Source organism: Polychytrium aggregatum, assembly GCF_025602895.1.
Source record: "Polychytrium aggregatum strain JEL109 chromosome Unknown BJ171scaffold_29, whole genome shotgun sequence".
Lineage (NCBI taxonomy): Eukaryota > Fungi > Chytridiomycota > Chytridiomycetes > Polychytriales > Polychytrium > Polychytrium aggregatum.
The window spans coordinates 515,422-532,763 of NW_026516231.1; the positions used below are offsets into that span (position 1 = coordinate 515,422).

Consider the following 17,342-nt stretch of genomic DNA (forward strand, 5'->3'; position numbering starts at 1 on the left):
TCGAATGCAAGGGCAAACGCATCGGATGCGCACTGTATTCGGCCGTTCGTCCAACGTCCACTGTCCAATGTTCAACATCCACTGTCAATGTCCAATGTCAGCTAGAACGTGACAACCTTTTTCTTGGCTGCAGGTTTGGCAGCCGGGGCCCCGGCAGGCTTGACAGTGTCCTTGCGATCGGCATTCATCTTATGCAGCGCCACAAATACGTCGTCGTCGTCGGCACCTTGCTCGAGATCGATCTTACCCAGAGCCGTATATCCGGCCTCTGCATCGTGCCGCAGCAAAACACATCGGTTAGAGAGCAGTCGCACCGTCAATGCGAGACTTGACGCGGCGAGATACGCTACCTTTCTGAACAGCAGGCTTGCAGTCCTTGGCCAGATGCCGCACCGAGCCACAATACCGACATCCACCACCGTTTGGATACAGGCCGTTGTCGTTCTGAGGACACTGACTCGCCAAGTGACCTTGGCCTTTGCAGACAAAACACGAAGCAAACGGCATCGGATCCGCTGGATATTGGGTTGATGCAATCCAAAGGTAGTCGTAAGGAACATTGCTGGCAAAGCGCCGGAGCACCGAGTCATCATGGAGCTATATCGGCGACGCTTCTCTGGAATCCCACACCAAGCGACGCCATATTGGCAAACATGCGTACCAGGATTGTGGATCTTCTTGCATTGTGAAAGGCGATGTTCTGTCGAGCCACATCGATAGCAGATCAGACCGCTGGCGGATGCGTCGCTCGTGCTGGCGGCACCTTGGTTTGTGGGGCAGTTCTTGATCGAGTGGCCCCGCCTTCGGCACAGGAAGCAGGTCTGGAGATGGGTTCATCGCATGATCATCAGGAATTGTTGCCGCGGCACTCTGATCGAGACGGCTATTAGGAGCACAGCTGCACATACCATCTTTCGCTCCGCTGCGCTGACTCGTCGCTGCTTCCGCTTTTCGACCATATCGGCTGGACAAAGATGGGTGTGGGAGAGTGGTGTGAGCGCCGTACATCGAAAGACCGCATTCTTGGTCACATCACTTTGTCAGTCGAGTGGTCTGCCCATACTCTCGGGTTATGTGTGAACGGTCTGGGCTGTCCATATTGGCTCCATACCATGCTTTCCGTCTTGGTTCTGGTGCGTTTTCTTCTTGCCTCTGTCGGCCTTGGCCTGCCTGCTGGCGCCCGACTGTCCGTCCCCAGCGCCCTCGGGCTGGGACTCTGAGCTCTGCAGATTCTCGGCCTTGGACTTGTGGCGAACTCGCTTCTTTTTCTTTCCGGTGGTCGACTCGTCGGCGCCTGTGTCTGCCGGCGGATCTGATCTCTCGTCGGCTGTAGAAGGCGGCTCCTTGCGCTTGACGGCCGTCTTGGGCTCTGGCTTTGGTGCATCAACCACAGCTGGTGATGGCGTCGACTCTGCTGGTTTGGATGCTGGAGCCTGTTGCGGTGAGGCGGGAATCAGAGGGGTGACGCTGAACCCCGATGCCTCCACATGGGTCTTGCGATGGAGCTTTGTGAAGCGGGTCATGGCGAACGGTGATGCTGCTGTTGCTGCTTGCTGTCGACCGCGGCAGATGAATGCGAACTACTTTCGATGGCTGGCGGTTATCACCAGCTGCTCTCTGCTGATATCGGTGTCGTTGGATCGTTGTGTGCGAACAGCAACAAAAAAACCAGCCGCGCAGCACACAGTGCCAACAGCGCGCAACAACAGCGGCCAGAGAATGAAGATTTCATATCGCGCCAGCGCCGGATCGAGCCGGATCCAGTGCGCCCGCTCCGCCGCCGTTTCGCCGTTTCGTTTTTTCGCCGCTGTGCTGGGCGGTCGAATCGACAGCCGTTCTGTCCTGAATGGATCTGGTTTGTGCATAACTGGAGCTGGTGCGTCGCCGTTGGTGTCGAGGCCTGGGTGTGCTGGAGCAAGATGGGATATCCGCCTGCGGCTGGGCCAGATCTGGATGCTGTCGTCGTCTACAGAGGACTTGCGGGCCCGTGTTGTGTCGGCTGGGTGCAGATCTCTGGCCTGGCCTTCGTCTCGACCTTCGGCTGCTGGACGACGCCTTTGGGCGAACACCCGGGCCACCCCAAGGTGTCTCTGCAGCCCACGGCCGAGTCGCAGAAGCTGTCCCCCGGCACGTCGGGGATCTCGGAGATCTGTCTCTCAAGGACCTGTGCCGATTGCATCCATGATTGGGCCATAGCCTGCTGCGTCCTCGCAACAACCAGGGGAGATCGCGACAGAGAGCCTCGCCTCGGCCATTTGGCTGCTTGGAGCAGATCTGTCCACGGCCACGACGCCCTCTGCGCTCTGTTCACTGACCAACAGCGCCTTGCTTCTCCTCATTCGACATCATATTTGCCCGTGACTTTGATCAGTATCCATCCTTGCTGAGCCATGTCCGAAGACGCAAGATCCGGCCGAGACAAGTTCCGAACGGAGCGGGACGATGCATTCGACTATTCTGACGGCCGATCCGCCGCCCAACGATCTTCCAAGCATGCGCGAAGCGACGATCCTGCCGACCGGGACGGTACGTGCTGAGCAACGCTGGCCCTGGCCCTTGCCCGCTGGTCCCAGCTCTGTGTCTCGGTTTGACCAGAAACTGAGCCGATCCACTCCCTCGCTCCATCCCAGACCTCCGGTTCAAGCGCTACCGAGTAGATGATGCGCACAGCGGTGACCATTACATCCCCAACTATGACCGCGATGGATACGTGCCGGCGCCTCGGCACGGCAACGCCCAGAGCATTCCGGGCGATGGACACGCTGGATATATGGGCATGGACAGGTGCGTGAGGGTGCCGCTCCGATCTCGAGCTATTTGGCTGGGCGAATCGGCAATGTACTGTATCTCTGCTTGATCCCATTTCCAATCGGCTCTGCCCAGCCAGCCTTAAACCGTCTCATTGTCTGCCTCACGCTCAATCCAGGCGGGTAGACCCAGCCAAGCTCGACCATCTCGTCAACTTCAAATTCTTTGCCGACTATCACCGCTCGCAGTACCGCCAGGAGAATGGCGGCCGCGAAATGGACGAGGACGAGCTGTCCAAGCGATATAGCATATACAAGGAGAACTTTACACACAAGCAGCTCTCGACCTTCTTTGAGAAACATCGCGACGAGGAATGGTAGGGTCGGCTTTTGTATCCTGCAACGACCACGGCGGATCCACTGAGCCGCTGGCTGTGGACTCGGTTTCGATGGACGCTGGCTGGTTGCTCACCATGTGTCGCAACAGGTTCCGAGAAAAGTACCATCCGGTCGACTCGCTTCCGCTGAAGAAGGAGATCAACACGCGGAAACGGGAGCTTTATGAGAAATATGTGGCCCTGCTGGAGGCCGGAACTCTCGATACCATCAACTACGACGAGATCATCAAGGAGGGCGACGACCCCAAGGAGGACAAGGCTGGCGAGGAGGCCGACGAGGCCGCTGGAGATGAGGACAAGAGGGATGAGGACAAGAGGGACGAGTCCCCGGTACCGACCAAGCCGACTCCATCGGTGCAAACCTACCCGTCGATTCGCGATAAGGCGCCATCGCTGTTAATCAAAACAGTGCCGCCGTCGATCAAGCGCTCGTCGCTCGTTGAGGTAAGCGGCCACGCCCAGCCTCCTGGTTGCAGCGACACATTGCGATCACACCGCGGCTACCTCTCGGTGCATTCCTGCGTCGTGTTTCCGCTCCATTCCTCTGACAACGGCTGTGTTGATAGGCGTGCTCAGAAGTACCCGGCTTCCAATACATCGCTCTCGGCGAGCCCAATCCGCTGAGAAAGTTCCACCGAATCGGATGGGTGATCTTCAAGGACGGCACCGACATTGAGGCGGCCTTCGAGAAGCTCAGCGGCCTGAGGATCGACGAGTTCACCTTCCATTTCGCCACCAACCAAACTAGCAGCATTCGAATCAAGGCCGGACCGCTCGAGCTGGGCACACTGGAGCGCCTCAAGCACGATCTCACCCAAGCCAAGCGGCTGGCCGAGGCTCTGGACACTGAAGTGGAATTTGAAGCGGGCGTGGCTGGCAGTGCTGTTGTCGAGAAGCGGCTTGAGACGGTTCTGAACGACCAGCTTTCAGAAGAAGCCAAGGTAGGCGCATTTTCATACCAGAGGAAGCCCGGAACGTGCTGGGCTGGCACTGCCATTATGTTGTGTTTCGCTCTCTGCCTTTGTTTGTTGGGTCAAATATTCACTCCCCACTCTGATGGTGTGCTGCGCGGCTTGCTGACTCTCCTGCATCCCCGTCGACATGCTGATCCTCTTGCATCATTGTTGATATGCTGACCTCCGCATGACTGCCGACACGCCCAGATCAAAAAATCCCTTGATCTCTACATCGAATACCTCCGCCGGGTGCATCTGTTCGACTACTACTCTGGCTTCGAAACCGACTCGCCCGAGGATTTCTGTCGCCGGTCTGTTCTCTCTTACCGCAAGACACCGGCCTCGGTCGAGGCGCGCCAGAACCAGAACAAGACGGGTGCCCCCAGCCGGCCCGAAAACGTCCCGCAGATCCTCGAGAAGATTGACCAACGCATCCAGTTGCGCATCACCAAGCCAGAAGACGGCACCCAGGTCGAGAAGCTTGGCGGCAAGTCGATCGAGAGCGCGATCGACAAGGTGGCCGATGAGTACATCATGAAGGTCGACGAGGGCAAATATCGGTGCCGGGAATGCCAGAAGCTGTTCAAGGGCGATGAGTTTGTGCGCAAACACATCAAGGGCAAGCATCCGCAGCTGACCGAGAAGCCCCGCCTCGAGACGCTCTTCTTCAATGCCTACATCCGCGACCCCAACAAGGTGCAATCCAACAGCCCAGCGCCGGGAATCATGTCGGTCTATCACGGCGGACAGGGCCCGATGGTTGCTGCCGGGAGTGGAGCACTGACCGGCATGGGGGTCTCGGATATGATGGGGCACATGGGCGGCGCCTATCCGATGGCGATGGGAATGATACCGATGATGGGCGTGATTCCCATCGGCATGGGATCCATGATGGGACCTGGCGGTGGCATGCCGCCCATGGGCCCACCGCATGGCGGATTCAACGGCAGCCCGAGCGGATATCGTGGCGACCGACGAAGCGGCTCAATGGGAGGAGCTGGCGGCTTTGGAGGCTCTCCCCAGGGCCCTCGACGAGAACCGCCGCCGAACCGAAGGTATGGTACCGCGCGTGGGGCTGATGGGTTTAACTCGTTCGTATATGCGATTTGTAGATGCCTCGGCAAGCCAGGCGCAAAGCAGTTCCGTACCACGAACTCGATATGCGACTTGACCGGGTGTGGACCATGCTGGCTCTCTATCTGACGTGCTCCGTTTCCGCTCCCGACAGAGCCGACCCGCGCAAGATCCGCAGCTATGTCGACCTCGATGCTCCTGCAGAGGGCGAGGTTGAGATCAACTACGACTGAGCCATGGGGCAGCGAGCACAATAAAGCAAAGCCTGGATTCACCCACGTCTCGGGCCGATCGCAGAATCGCCCTGGTACTGCCACCATCGACCTTGGATGGCACCATCTGCGGTGGTTGGGCATCAGTCTATCCAGCTGCTGGTGCTTGGGAGTCGTCGTTTCGGCTTCCGTGGCAGGGTCACCATGCTGCCCTCCGGCATCTATTTCGAGATCGGGCGGGTGAACAGGCCAGGGACTGCCGGGACAGAGCCTCTGACAGATCAGAGTTCGGCGTCGGCGCTTGCCTGGTCGGTCCCCTTGCAGACCGGGTGCTGTTGGGTGGAGTGCCCGAGCACAACCAGGACGACGCACAACTCAGTCGCCGCCTGGCTGTCGACCCTGAGAAGGTCGTTGTCCCTTGGGTCAGCCGCAGAGGACCGCAGCCGTCTCAGTGCTCTTCACTCCACTCCCAACCCCCGGCGGACCAGCGGACTGACGACACCACCGGTCATGCGGGACACCCGGTCCCTGAGACGCACCAGCGGCCAACCCTCTCCACCAGCATCTTTCTCCTTTGCCGGACCCGTCTTGGACGGCAGTCGCCCCAGCGCAAGCTATATAGCCCAACTGACTCGACTCTGGGCAGGCGTGGATGCATCCACACAAGAATCATCCCGCAAGCCATATCGGTCCGTAGCATCCTTGGCCCAATGATTCCCATCCGCTCCTGGCTCGCAATTGCCGTGACGGTGCTGCTCTCGGCCTTGGTTGTTGATGCTGCCTGGCTCGAAGGAACAGCCACCCACTACGGGCCCTTTCCCCAGAATCCATTGTGGTCCGAGCCTGGCTACCAGCCCGGAGACGTCGGCGTCGGCTGCTCGGACGGACAACGTATGGCCCAGATACTCGTGTGCTCGTAGTCATGGCGATGGCATAGGATGCCCTGGCAGAGTTCTGGTCGCGATCATGCAGCTAACATACGGCCTATCATGTTGCTTGGACATGTTTCATGGTGTCTCGCGTCTCATGCCTTGCAAACACCCCCATCCGCTCCATCGCACTCAAGCCGGCGGCGATCCTCGCTGGAACAAGGTTCTGAGGGCCGGACTGCGGGCAAACCCCAGTCTGCCGATCAACCAGTTCACCATCTACCCCGTGCAGTACACCGTTGCCGTCTCCGAGAAGATCTATGGGGACAAAGCTCGCTATTGCTTCCAGACCATCCAAATCCGTCGTGGAGGACGACGGATCAACGCCACCATCGTCGACTTTTGCCCGATCGGCTCTTGTCTGTGGCCCGAGAGCCAGCTCGCCACCAATGTCGATATCTATGGCGGGGCTGCCTGGGAAGCTCTGGGCGGAGGCCCGCTGGATTCTAGCGTCGCTGTCGAGATTTTGTGGCCGCCAAGTAAGTGTGTTGCCACGAGGAAGAGTGGGCCTACCCTGTCGCTATGGCAACGGTGGCAGCATGTCAGTTGCCTGCCTGGCTCGGTTCGATAGGCTCTAACGGCTGCTCTTTGATTCCAAGACACCGGTGTGCTCCCACAGCCTCCGCCTCCGACTCCACCTGCACCGGCGACCCAGCCGCCCGATGTGCCGCCATCAAATCCTCCACCCGCTGGCCCGGCTGTAAGAGCTAGTGCATGGCTCTGCTGCATACGGCGTGAAGCCTCAAGACCGAGCATCTGTCCGCTGTTCGAAGCTGGCAAAGCATCACACTCGACTGACGCTTGTCTGACTGTGCTTGGCATAGATATGCGGCAATGGCAAGCAGGGAAGCTGCGGGAGCGATCCAACCGTTTGCTGCAGCCCGTTCGGATACTGTGGGCGTGGGCCGTCCTATTGCGTCAACCAGGTCAGTGTCTCTGCGCCGACAGCACTCGATTGCATTTGCACAAGGTGTGCTGACCGCTGGGACCTCTTGCTTATGAAATCGCAGACCAGTCCTCCTCCAGCTCCTCCCCCGGTAAGCTTGTCTATTCGGCATTGCAGAATCCATGTCCAGAGAATGTGTGCTGAGCAGAAGCCATGTTCCGAGACTGTGAGCTGACAGACCCGCCCGGAATTTGTGCATGATGGCCGTGGACTCCTTCTCGGCCGTATTTCTGTAGCCTCCAGCCAGCACAGCGGGATCCAGGCTTCCGGGCACTTGCCTGTCCGATGTAGATTGCGACCAGAGCCGAGGCTTTTGCTGCAGCAAGTTTTACTTCTGCGGACGTGGGGCGGACTATTGCGGATCCAAGCCAGCCTCAAACTCGGCCAAAGTGCTCGTTGCTCAAGCACAGCATCAGAGCAGCAACTCTCAGCTGCAAAGTTGTGCGGGAGGGAAGCCCGACCAGCAGTACGCCTGCAAGCCAAACAGTGAGTATCCATATCCCGATTCACTGCCCACGATACGCGGAGGCAAAGGGATGGTGGTGGTTGGGTCAACGAGGCGACCGGGCTGCTAACGAGTGACTATGTGGGTTGGGCACCAATAGGCTCCTGGAGCTGCGATCTGTCTCGATGTGTCTGCGACAAAGGTAAGTGCGAATGAGTGTGTGAAAGTCGCTGATGGACGGATACCAAGACTTTCCTGGCGCTAACTGATGCACGCCATTTGCGGTCACCGATAGGCTTCGCATACAACCGCCAACTGAGGCAGTGTGTTTCGGGCGATCCACTCCGGCAAGCATAGTCTGCTGGTCTTTGCTTCCGGGAACTGTGTGGCTGGTTCCACAATCCAGAGACCCATGCCGAGAATGCGGGCAGCCGAAGCCGCTATGGAGGGCGGAGAACACAACCCCTGAACTGAATAGAAATCCACTGTCTGCACTTGTCGATCGATTGCGGTCCCATGGCGAGCGATCTGGGCTCTGATTTGTCCACAACTGCGTCCATCTTGTATCCGGGCGAGGAGAGCGAGCGAGCGGCCGAGCCACCACGACGCCGGGAGCTACCAGTTCGCGAGAGAGCATTGATGAACACTATCAAAGCCTCGCAGTCACGGCGATGGCGATGGTGCGGATGTCGTCCGGGCAGCGAGTTGGAATTTTCAATCCATCATCACGAAAGATCAGCCAGGCGTGTTCGAAATCAGGCAGCCCTTCTGATACAGGACAGACCGCAGCGCAGACAGATCCATCGATCGTCACAGAGCTTGCCCTGACATGTCGGGTGCTCTATTGCTTCCTGGACCCATCGTCCAGTGCATCATATGCGCTTGATCAGCAGCAACATGAGCATGGCATGTTATGCCGCAGTCGGCTGCTGCTGCTGCTGCTGCTGCTTCTGCTGGCTGTTGCTGGCCGCTGCCTTCTCGGCCTTTTCTTTCAGCTTCGGATCGTACACATCGCCATTCTCATCGACCTTCAGGATACCCTTTCGGATGCTTTGCTGAAGGAGCAAAGATTCGGAATCAGCCCGATCGCAAGGGAGCCAGCGATATCCGATGAGGTCGATCATGCGCGGCATCATGCATGCAGAATGGTCGGCAATCATCCAGCCGCCAACCGAAACTAGCCGACACAGACACCAGCGACAAACATTGCTCCGTATCTGGGGCACGCCTGCGGGCTGACGTACCCAAGTTGCCTTGCACGCTCGGTAGTCTCGGAACTGCTGGGAGCATGGCCGCCAATATCGCTCACTGGAAGCACAGTCGGTCGAGGATTGAACTCGGTTAGGCCGCTGCCGGGGCAGGGATCATCCTGCAGGACGGCCGCTCCCTTCGCTGAGGTTCGCGGGCGGAGAGCCGCAGAGCCAGGACCGGTCAAACAGCTTTGCTGCTCGCTGCCACGTTACCGATCGTAGTCGTACGCCTTGATGCAGTCTTCGGAGGCCTTGTGCTGTGCGTAGCAGAATTCGTTGAGGGGAGCAAGGTCGGATGGAACGTTGCCCATGACTGCGTTGTGGGATGCGGGCTGGGGGATGGTGTGGATGGACAGCCGAGGGCAGCAGATAGCAGCCGAGGGCAGCAGATGGCGATCAAGAACAGAGCCGCCGATCTACCATTGGTTTGGTCTGAGTCACCACGCGCCAAACGCAGATCCAGATCGAGCTCCTGGCCCTGGCCCAGAGTCCCCAGTGCCTCTGTCGTCACCGGGGACGCCTCCGCGAGCTGGATTTGCATCGCACTGGGACATTGCTCCAGGAACATGGCACAACCAAGGGCACCCCCCAGAACTGTCTCTATTTTGCTGCAGTGTGTCCATTCGGCAAGTCACAGGCCGTTGCCACGCTCTGCTCCGGTCATGAGTACTTTTGCTGCACCGTGGTCAGATACCGTTGGAGGTTCGCAAGCCGCCCGTCGATCTCAGACTCGTCAATAGTCGTGAAGGATTGCACGGCGGAAGGCTCGTCTGCAGTCGAGGAAGGGCGGGATCAGTGGCGTAGCAATCATCCTCAATCATCAGCCGGCCAATCACCAGACAAATCGACAAGCCGAGAACACCGAGCTGGGAAGGCAGACGAGGCTCAACAGCACCCACCTTCGCTGTCACCGTGTATGTCGTATCGACTCGTCGGTGCTGGTGTCGACAATGTAGATTCGATGGCCGTCCGGCCTCCTCAGCAAGTGAACGAGTCTCTCCAGCGCATCCAGGCCCATCCAGGCCCATCCAGGCCCATCCAGGCCCATCCAGGCCCATCCAGGCCCATCCAGGCCCATCTACGCAATCGAGCCACAGCACCCCCATGAAGCACTCACGCCGCCAAAGTCGCTGTGCGCGGACTCACCTGTTCTCGATTTTCGGTCTTTTCGGGCCTGATCGCAGCGATGGATGGTGGGCATGTTAAGCAGGACTCATCGCTAGTCCTTGTCTGTGGGGGGGGGGCACTCGTATCTCCGCCATTTGCACTCACCTCTGAGCGAGCAGCTGGGATCGCCGCCTTGGATTTGCGAAGATGGTCGTCCGACGGAGACTTTGACCAAAGGCGGGGTGAGGCGGTCGCTAAACTATCCCTTGTGCGGACTTCTATGCTGCCGCTCCTCCGACTGCTCGGCGGTGGCGGAGGCTTGCTGGCCGATCGATCTGACGGATCGGTTGGCACCGTGCGTGCATCGGAGACATGATTAGAGTCGCTCTCGGATGGGATGCGAGACTCTCGCCCGTTCTTTGACAAGATTCCGCCGCACTGTGTAGGGCTACTCATGCCGAGTAACTGGGTGCCGTACTCGATGATAGCGATCGCTCTCGGGGACTCATCCGGTCTTGGGCGGCAGGAGGGGCGGATTGATCAGCAATGTTAGCATTACGCGCAGCGCCAATCCGCTGATGTTTCTGGAAAACGTACCTTTTGAGGTGTCATAGAGCCGAGCGCCAGAGACTGGCCTGGGTGAGCCCGTGGGCGACCCTGACTGGCGCCCTCGTTCACGACTAGAAAGGCGATAAGCCCGCCCAAGCACGGCAGGATATTCGTCGATTTTAGTCTGGTGCTGGGAAAGACTGCAACTCCCAAAGCAATGACGCTGACGCACCGCTGCCTCCGGAAGTACTCACCTCAAGGAGCGCCGCTCTTCCATCTTCTTGTCGCGCTCCTGGATATATCTTGCACAGTCGCAGAGATGTGTGTCAATCCACGATATTCGCGGTCCAACGGCATTGCTACGCCCAGCGAGAAGCCGTCTGTATCGCCACTGGAGCTGTGCACATACTGGGTTGGGTTGAAGCGCCGGAAGGGCGAGGCCGATTTCGCACGAGGACTTTGCCTCCTGTCGATCGAGCCGGTGCTGCGAGGCATCACACTAATGTCGGCGTTCAGCGGCCGTGATTTGACAATGTTGTATCCTGACGATGTCACCCTGCGCCACGCAGCACCCGATGGGGTTCGATAGTCAGAAGTCGGTCGCAAGTTGCCAACACAAGCCGAGGGACGAGCGACCGATGCGTCAGTGGCTTGCTGTTCCCAAGTGTGCGCCATGGAGGCAAGCCCGACCGTTTTGGCATCGATGGGACATACCGGGTTTGGTGTCGCTTGGCAGGACTGGACTGGCGGCTCTCCCTTGTCGCAAGTCCGTACCCAGGGCCAAGACGCCGTTCAATCGGCGCACTCACAGAACTGCTGCGTTTCTGCTTTTGCGATCGCTCGTAAAAGAGCTGATCCTGTGCCATGGATTTGGGGTGAGTGAGAATCCCAGGGCAGCCCTGGAGATGAAGGACATCCCGATGCAGACCATTTACCATGATTTGGGAGAAAATGTCTTCCAGGTCAAAGAGGTGTGCCTCAATCGACCCCTAAATGCGGAGCAAAGGCGGTGAGAATCGCAGAGAACCTGCTTGCCGGGCAGCTCGTCATTCCGGGGTGACGAGTTTCTCAAATTCGTATGGACGAGTCAAAGGACCACATGAGCGCCCAGCACCTGGCCTTCCAGACTTACTTCGACCGCCGATCCGTCGTACAGTTCTCGGATGCACTTCCTAATGGCCTTGATCTTTGTCCTTGTTTTGGACTGGAGCGAGTCCAGGTGCTTATCGCTCAAGTGGCTCCGGGATACGTTGGCTGGTCTGACATTGCACCCACCCCGCACAGGAGTGGCGGCGGGAGTCAACGAGGAGATTGGCGAGAAAGCGCTGGCAGCGCATGTATAACAGCCACCGAAACTTGGACTCTGCCTCCTTGTCCACTCTGATGACATGCACGCCTGCACCCCGAGTTGATATTGGATGTCTGTTCATCGCCGACTTACGATTTCCGATCCATGAGCTGCTTGATTTCGTGCTTGAGGCGGTCGTTCTCCTTCATAAGCTACAGACCACAAATGGGGGATGTTCATGTTGACGGCAAGGAGTGAACATGTAGTTAATGTGGCCTGGCTCATGCTGGCTCATGCTGGCGTGCAGCTGAAGGTGATGCTCCCCACTCCTCAGGTCACGGAGTGTGCGTCGGTCGCTGGGCCATCCGCCCTTCCATACCTTGGAGAGATCTTCGATGCTCTGATCGCCCTTGGTGCGCTCCGAAACCAGCTGTTTCTGCAGCGATTGCACCTGGTGCTTCAGGATATGACACTGCTCGTAGGACACCTCGCTGGGGACCAGTGGCAAGGGATAGTGAACCCTGACGATCAAAATGGAGGATGAGCATGCCGATTCATGGTGATCCATAGTCAACCATGGTAATTCACAGCGGTCCATGGCGATCCAAGTCGGTTCACATCGAATGAGACCGACAGCCCGGATCCTCACCGGTCAAAGGCCACGGCGTAGGTGAGGATCAGGTATATTTTCTCTCGCGACGGTCGGGCAGAGTCGTCCGATCGAGCGCTCCGGGCCTTGCCCAACTTCTCGACATCCGACGGCGTCAGCAGATCCAGCGATACAGCCCGATTGGCCTGGGAGGGGAGAGGGGAACGAGTGAGCAGTTCAATAGAAACTCGGCACTGCGACGTTGGTCTGCCATGCAGTCATCACCGACATGGGCCTCATCGGCCCATCGATCCTATTCTATGGCACGATCATCTCAAACAAACCTTGTCGAGCGAGCTGATGAGCATCTCTATGAAGACCGAGAACCGCTTGAAGTTGCCCGTCTTCTTGGTGATTTCCTCGATGTCTATCGGTTCTCAGACAACCAGACGGATCATAGGGAGACGAGCCAGTGAGACAAATGTGTCGACAGGCGTACAGGACAGTGGGTCTCCATGCCGGTTCATGGGTATCCGGATCGCTTCGGGTCCGCATCGACATACACTATTCATGCGGCGGCCAGTGGCTGCGGCTGCATCGGCACCTGCCCATGACACACCAGCGAGGGAGATTACATTTGTCGGAGAAGGAGCCGCTCCATGTCCTGTTGGAGGCAGTATCGCTGAGGGTGACGTTGAGTACGGGAGCGATTTCTTCTGGGTCCTCCTCGGCTCCGACGGGCAAGACACCCTTGAGCTCGAGGCGGTATTCGTTGCCCTTGAGCGAGATGAGGGCCGATTCGGAGAAGGAGAAGAAGGACGGATCCATTGTGGCTGACGAGGACAGAGGACGTGTGCTGGGCGAGCGATGGTTCGCGGCGAGTATGCGTCCGAGATTAAGAGCCACGAGCGTCCGGAGCCGGCCGTGCTGGTGGATGATGGCGATAGTGACGTTGGCGAGGGCGAGCGATGGAAGGCTGGCTGGGAGCCGACGGAACCCCTGCAAAAGCGCGCGCTGGCGGATCGGCCCTGGGCTGCCTTGGGCTGCCCGGGCCTCCTCCCTGGCTGCCGCCGGCATTCCCGACTGGCCCAGAAGCGGCTCCCGAGTGACCCAGATTGTGCATCTTGATCCCGTCATTGGCATCTGCAGCATCGGCAACTCGACAGGACATGGCCGACAGTCACGAAATGGCGCAGATCCGGCATCTGCGAGCACGAACGCGGAAACTCATGCAGGAACTATGGGAGGCCCAGAAAGACGGCGGGCATCGGCAGCCCACGCCCGAGGCCATCGCCGCTGTCTTGGAGGATAGGCCGGTGCGATATCCTCCCCGCTCGCCGGGCAAGTTGTCGCCGTCGCGATCGCGGGTGAGTCTGCCAGAGGGACGGGGGAGCGGATCGCCAAACACCACTCACGAGCACACCCAAAGCAAAAGCAGATGCTAGTTGGACAGGCAAGCAGGGGTTTGGTTTTGCAGACAGCATTATGTTCCAATTGACACTCGTCGTCTCTCGATGACCACTCTGCCCAGTCCCAATCCCCCTCCAAGCGAGTATCCAAGTCCCGGCCAGCTTCCCCCAGTCGCCAAAGCAGTCCCGCCCGTCCGTCATCACCCCGGTCCAAACTCTCTCGACAACAGGGGCGATTGGGCTCGCCTCCAAAGATCCATGTACCACCAGTGTCGCCAGCTCAGATACTGAAGGCTGCCAATGACCGGCAGGAACGCATGGTGAGTCCGGATTGGGAGGAGGTGTGCATTCTCGAGAGATGTTGGTGGGAAAGCTACGAGTAGTGTTTCCACCAATGCCGTCGGCAGCAAGACTCAGCCACATTCGCTTTGCAGTTTTACGACACCCTGTATCGCGACGACCAGTACTACGACGATCTGCAGCTCTTTCGCAAGGCCAACAAGGACCAGTTTATCCGGGATCCGGTGCCGAAGAGGTGGGAAGATGGGGGCCACAGGGAGATGCATGCACCCGATGCCTGATCCATGACTGACACACGGCCCCAACATCTACCCCCCCCCCACCGCCTGCGGCTTGCCAGTATCCCGGAGGTTTCGCATGTCCAGCGAGTGATTGCCGAGACCCGCAACCAGCAAGAAATATCGGCGCCGTTCGACCCATCGGTACACTGTACGATCGCCTGTGCAATGCGGGTCAGGGTCCCAGCGGACATGACACCAACGGGCAGTCTGTTGCCGCCGTAGTAGAGATGAGCGAGCTTTGAACAGGTCCGATCAACTGAAATGTGAATCGGTGTTTCAACTTTCCAGACGCCGGGGCATTCCGTGTCAACAAACGACTGATGCTGGAGCGCATCCAGTTTCCGTTCAATTCCCTGGAGGACGCAGAGCTGTTCACACACGAGGAGTTGCGAAATCTGGCCGAAGATGAGCCACCGGTCAAGTATGTGTCCAGGCTGCAACCAGCAAAAATCCTCTGTGGTCGTGGTGACAGAGATCACTGGACACTAATCTGCATGTTGGATACTCTGTTCCTGATGGTACTCTTGGCGGGCGATCCAGAGTGAGCATTCCCAAGAGTCTATCGAGCAAGATCGTCAAGACGTACCGCCCACACCGGAGACGATCGTTTGATCCTGGCGATGCGATCGATATCGGCGCGGTATGAATTCTGGGTGACAATCGACATGATCGCCGTCATCATGGCTGTGGCTGCAGGTCGGGAATGCTGACTGTGCAATCCGCAATCCAGTTCCTGCACAAGGGCTACGAGTCGCATCTGCGAACTACGCAAATGGTCAAGAGGATTGGCAAGTGCATCGATACTGCTGTGCTGCTGTGCTGCATAGCGTAGGCATGGCGCTTGTGTGTTCATGACTGACACAGAGCCGTGCTTATGAATCAGGGACTGAAGGCGTATCGCTGGCAAGAGAAACGGCTAAAACCAGGGCCGCATCGTTCCCTGGGGCAATCATCGACCTCGACCTGTAGCTGTCTGTTCGTAGCCTCGAGGTCGGCGACAGTAGAGGCGGTTGAAGAGATGGCTTATGGACTGGACGGGTTCCATCGAGGCGAATTCTCCACAAAGGATACCATCAACTAATTGCAGCGATCAGACAATCCAGAAGCATCCACCATCGAGTCAATTGCTTCCAGAGGACCAGGCCACTTCCCATCCCTCATGATCTGAATCCACAATGTGGGCTCCCGGGTTCTGACAGTGGCGAGTGGTCGCTGCTTGAGCCCGCCAAGAGATGTGTGGCATCGTTGAGCATTGTATATTTGGCTTCAGTTCACTGCAGCTCGCGCTCTGATGTAACTCTCTTCAACATCAATGCAGTGGCTATATGGTTGGACGGATGCTTTGTTGGCAGCAGATTACGGGGAAGTGCGTGAGGGTGACGGCTGTAGCGCTTTCGGATCGAGGAGGAGGCCAGTGTCGGGGTCGATTCCGTTCTCACGGAACTAGAGGCGATCGATATATAGGAATGTTATCATTGCGCACAGATTGCGACGGCGGAGTGTTAGCAAGTGAGTGCGAGACCCACGAGTCCGTCCAGCATTGCATCCCCCGAGGGAGCTGTGTATGTGCTTTGACATTCAGACAAGCCCGGTCTTGTACGTTTGGGCAGATGCGGTGCCCACCTTTTGCTGTACAAATCGGTACCGGGCCTGGTCAAAGTTGATGTTTTCGTCTTTCATGATCTGGGCGATTCGCTGTGACCGTTGCGGTTCAAAGATGTCGCAAATCGTCAGTCACGACTGTGGGCCACCACTTGCTCGAGGGCGGCTCGGGGGGGGAGAATGTCTACGAAGATGTCTGTTCTTAGTGTATCAGAGCAGGACTGCTCGGACTCGCCCTGTTGTATCTCCTCGGTCCTCCACTGTCGATATGCTGCACCGTCGCTCGTTGCTGGCCCCGGTCGTCGCCCGGCAGTTGCGTACCTGGGCGTCGGACTCTTGCACTCCATGTCGCCTGTCATTCTGGTCCAAATTCTCGGTCTGGATGTTGAAGTTGTCGGACGACAGGCCCTGGCGAACGGCCTCCTCGAAGCTGATGGCCGGGGGCGAAATGCCCTGGACCAGGGTATGGGTGTGTATCGGTAGCGGCAGCGCGGAGGTCCGGCCGTACAGGGCCAGTCTGGAGAAGATGCCCAGGAGAGCTCGCTTGATTCGTGGCGGGAGTAGATAGGCCACTGGCGGTTGATGCCGAGCCGAATGTTGGAGTGGTGGAATCGGAGGTGGGGATGTCCAAAGTACGAAAGTCGATTCGGAAGTGGGTGAGTATCCGAGGGAGTAACTTGAACGGCAGAGGGGGGGAGGAATCACTGGCCATCCAACCGAAGGGGTGGCGACTACCGATGGCGGCCGAACAGAGAGTGCCGATTCCCTGCCTCGCAAGACAAACATGCAGGTGGCGATCGCTGCTGTTTGACTGTTGGGCGATGGAGCCAACAAACAAAACGGCGCTTCGTCTCGTCGTCCTGCCTCCAAGTTGATCCTTCGCTGCCACCGCAAGCTATCGGCGAGATGAGCAGCATCGCAACAAATACTCGAGCAACCTTTGTCCAGCACGGTCATGGACCGATCCTGAGACGGATCTGGTCGAGGGCGGACAGGAAGGCATCTGGCGGCATGGATTCCTCAGTAGGACTGGTCGTTGCAATGAGATCGAGAATCACCTGTGAACAAGAAGATAGGCACTGCCACGAACAGGAGCAAAATGTCCGACAGCCGAAGTGCCGGCGCTTTGAGCGAGAATCCGATCTGTCCGTCGGCCATGGCCTGCGATCGGCTCGGTGTCGCTGGATGTGGATGAGGCCAGGGTTAGGATACCCCGGCATCGCAATCTGCCCTGGATGACGAAAGCAGCGAGCGCAAATC

The 17,342-nt window shown here is 58.3% G+C and overlaps 7 protein-coding genes across 7 annotated transcripts; 4 read left to right on the forward strand and 3 right to left on the reverse strand.

Moving 5' to 3' along the window:
- Window position 1: 1 nt before the first annotated feature.
- Window positions 2–1,673, reverse strand: BJ171DRAFT_166938 (uncharacterized protein). The gene is made up of 5 exons (XM_053105926.1): window positions 1,112–1,673; window positions 909–964; window positions 662–821; window positions 351–515; window positions 2–268 (listed from the first exon to the last, which is right to left on the reverse strand). The coding sequence occupies exons 1-5, from the start codon at window positions 1,521–1,523 to the stop codon at window positions 102–104; spliced, it is 960 nt and encodes a 319-aa protein (XP_052964856.1). The 5' UTR covers window positions 1,524–1,673; the 3' UTR covers window positions 2–101.
- Window positions 1,674–2,809: 1,136 nt separating this feature from the next.
- Window positions 2,810–5,493, forward strand: BJ171DRAFT_166970 (uncharacterized protein). Its single transcript, XM_053105927.1, has 6 exons — window positions 2,810–2,838; window positions 2,927–3,124; window positions 3,235–3,589; window positions 3,712–4,086; window positions 4,309–5,156; window positions 5,330–5,493. Coding segments are annotated over exons 1-6 (1,857 nt in total). The 5' UTR covers window positions 2,810–2,836; the 3' UTR covers window positions 5,409–5,493.
- A 604-nt stretch (window positions 5,494–6,097) lies between these two features.
- BJ171DRAFT_600774 (uncharacterized protein) lies at window positions 6,098–8,064 on the forward strand (the record flags this gene model as incomplete). The annotated part of the gene is made up of 8 exons (XM_053115043.1): window positions 6,098–6,278; window positions 6,454–6,795; window positions 6,916–7,016; window positions 7,141–7,242; window positions 7,327–7,353; window positions 7,499–7,748; window positions 7,868–7,909; window positions 8,003–8,064. 8 exons carry the CDS (start codon window positions 6,098–6,100, stop codon window positions 8,062–8,064), a joined length of 1,107 nt encoding a protein of 368 aa, XP_052964858.1.
- Window positions 8,065–8,423: 359 nt separating this feature from the next.
- BJ171DRAFT_513172 (uncharacterized protein) lies at window positions 8,424–9,193 on the forward strand. Its single transcript, XM_053111745.1, has 2 exons — window positions 8,424–8,762; window positions 8,952–9,193. Exons 1-2 carry the CDS (start codon window positions 8,616–8,618, stop codon window positions 9,177–9,179), a joined length of 375 nt encoding a protein of 124 aa, XP_052964859.1. The 5' UTR covers window positions 8,424–8,615; the 3' UTR covers window positions 9,180–9,193.
- A 336-nt stretch (window positions 9,194–9,529) lies between these two features.
- BJ171DRAFT_513181 (uncharacterized protein) lies at window positions 9,530–13,475 on the reverse strand. The gene is made up of 15 exons (XM_053111746.1): window positions 13,126–13,475; window positions 12,835–12,917; window positions 12,551–12,696; window positions 12,281–12,422; window positions 12,055–12,113; window positions 11,746–11,872; window positions 11,549–11,602; window positions 11,328–11,470; window positions 11,023–11,169; window positions 10,868–10,915; window positions 10,662–10,744; window positions 10,230–10,399; window positions 10,104–10,131; window positions 9,857–9,895; window positions 9,530–9,727 (listed from the first exon to the last, which is right to left on the reverse strand). The coding sequence occupies exons 1-15, from the start codon at window positions 13,316–13,318 to the stop codon at window positions 9,618–9,620; spliced, it is 1,572 nt and encodes a 523-aa protein (XP_052964860.1). The 5' UTR covers window positions 13,319–13,475; the 3' UTR covers window positions 9,530–9,617.
- A 33-nt stretch (window positions 13,476–13,508) lies between these two features.
- On the forward strand, window positions 13,509–15,627 carry BJ171DRAFT_167032 (uncharacterized protein). Its single transcript, XM_053105929.1, has 8 exons — window positions 13,509–13,857; window positions 14,022–14,219; window positions 14,334–14,434; window positions 14,540–14,628; window positions 14,769–14,901; window positions 15,021–15,120; window positions 15,211–15,268; window positions 15,364–15,627. The coding sequence occupies exons 1-8, from the start codon at window positions 13,660–13,662 to the stop codon at window positions 15,447–15,449; spliced, it is 963 nt and encodes a 320-aa protein (XP_052964861.1). The 5' UTR covers window positions 13,509–13,659; the 3' UTR covers window positions 15,450–15,627.
- A 15-nt stretch (window positions 15,628–15,642) lies between these two features.
- On the reverse strand, window positions 15,643–17,276 carry BJ171DRAFT_167029 (uncharacterized protein). Its single transcript, XM_053105928.1, has 4 exons — window positions 17,141–17,276; window positions 16,404–16,654; window positions 16,104–16,175; window positions 15,643–15,923 (listed from the first exon to the last, which is right to left on the reverse strand). The coding sequence occupies exons 1-4, from the start codon at window positions 17,238–17,240 to the stop codon at window positions 15,837–15,839; spliced, it is 510 nt and encodes a 169-aa protein (XP_052964862.1). The 5' UTR covers window positions 17,241–17,276; the 3' UTR covers window positions 15,643–15,836.
- Window positions 17,277–17,342: the final 66 nt, after the last annotated feature.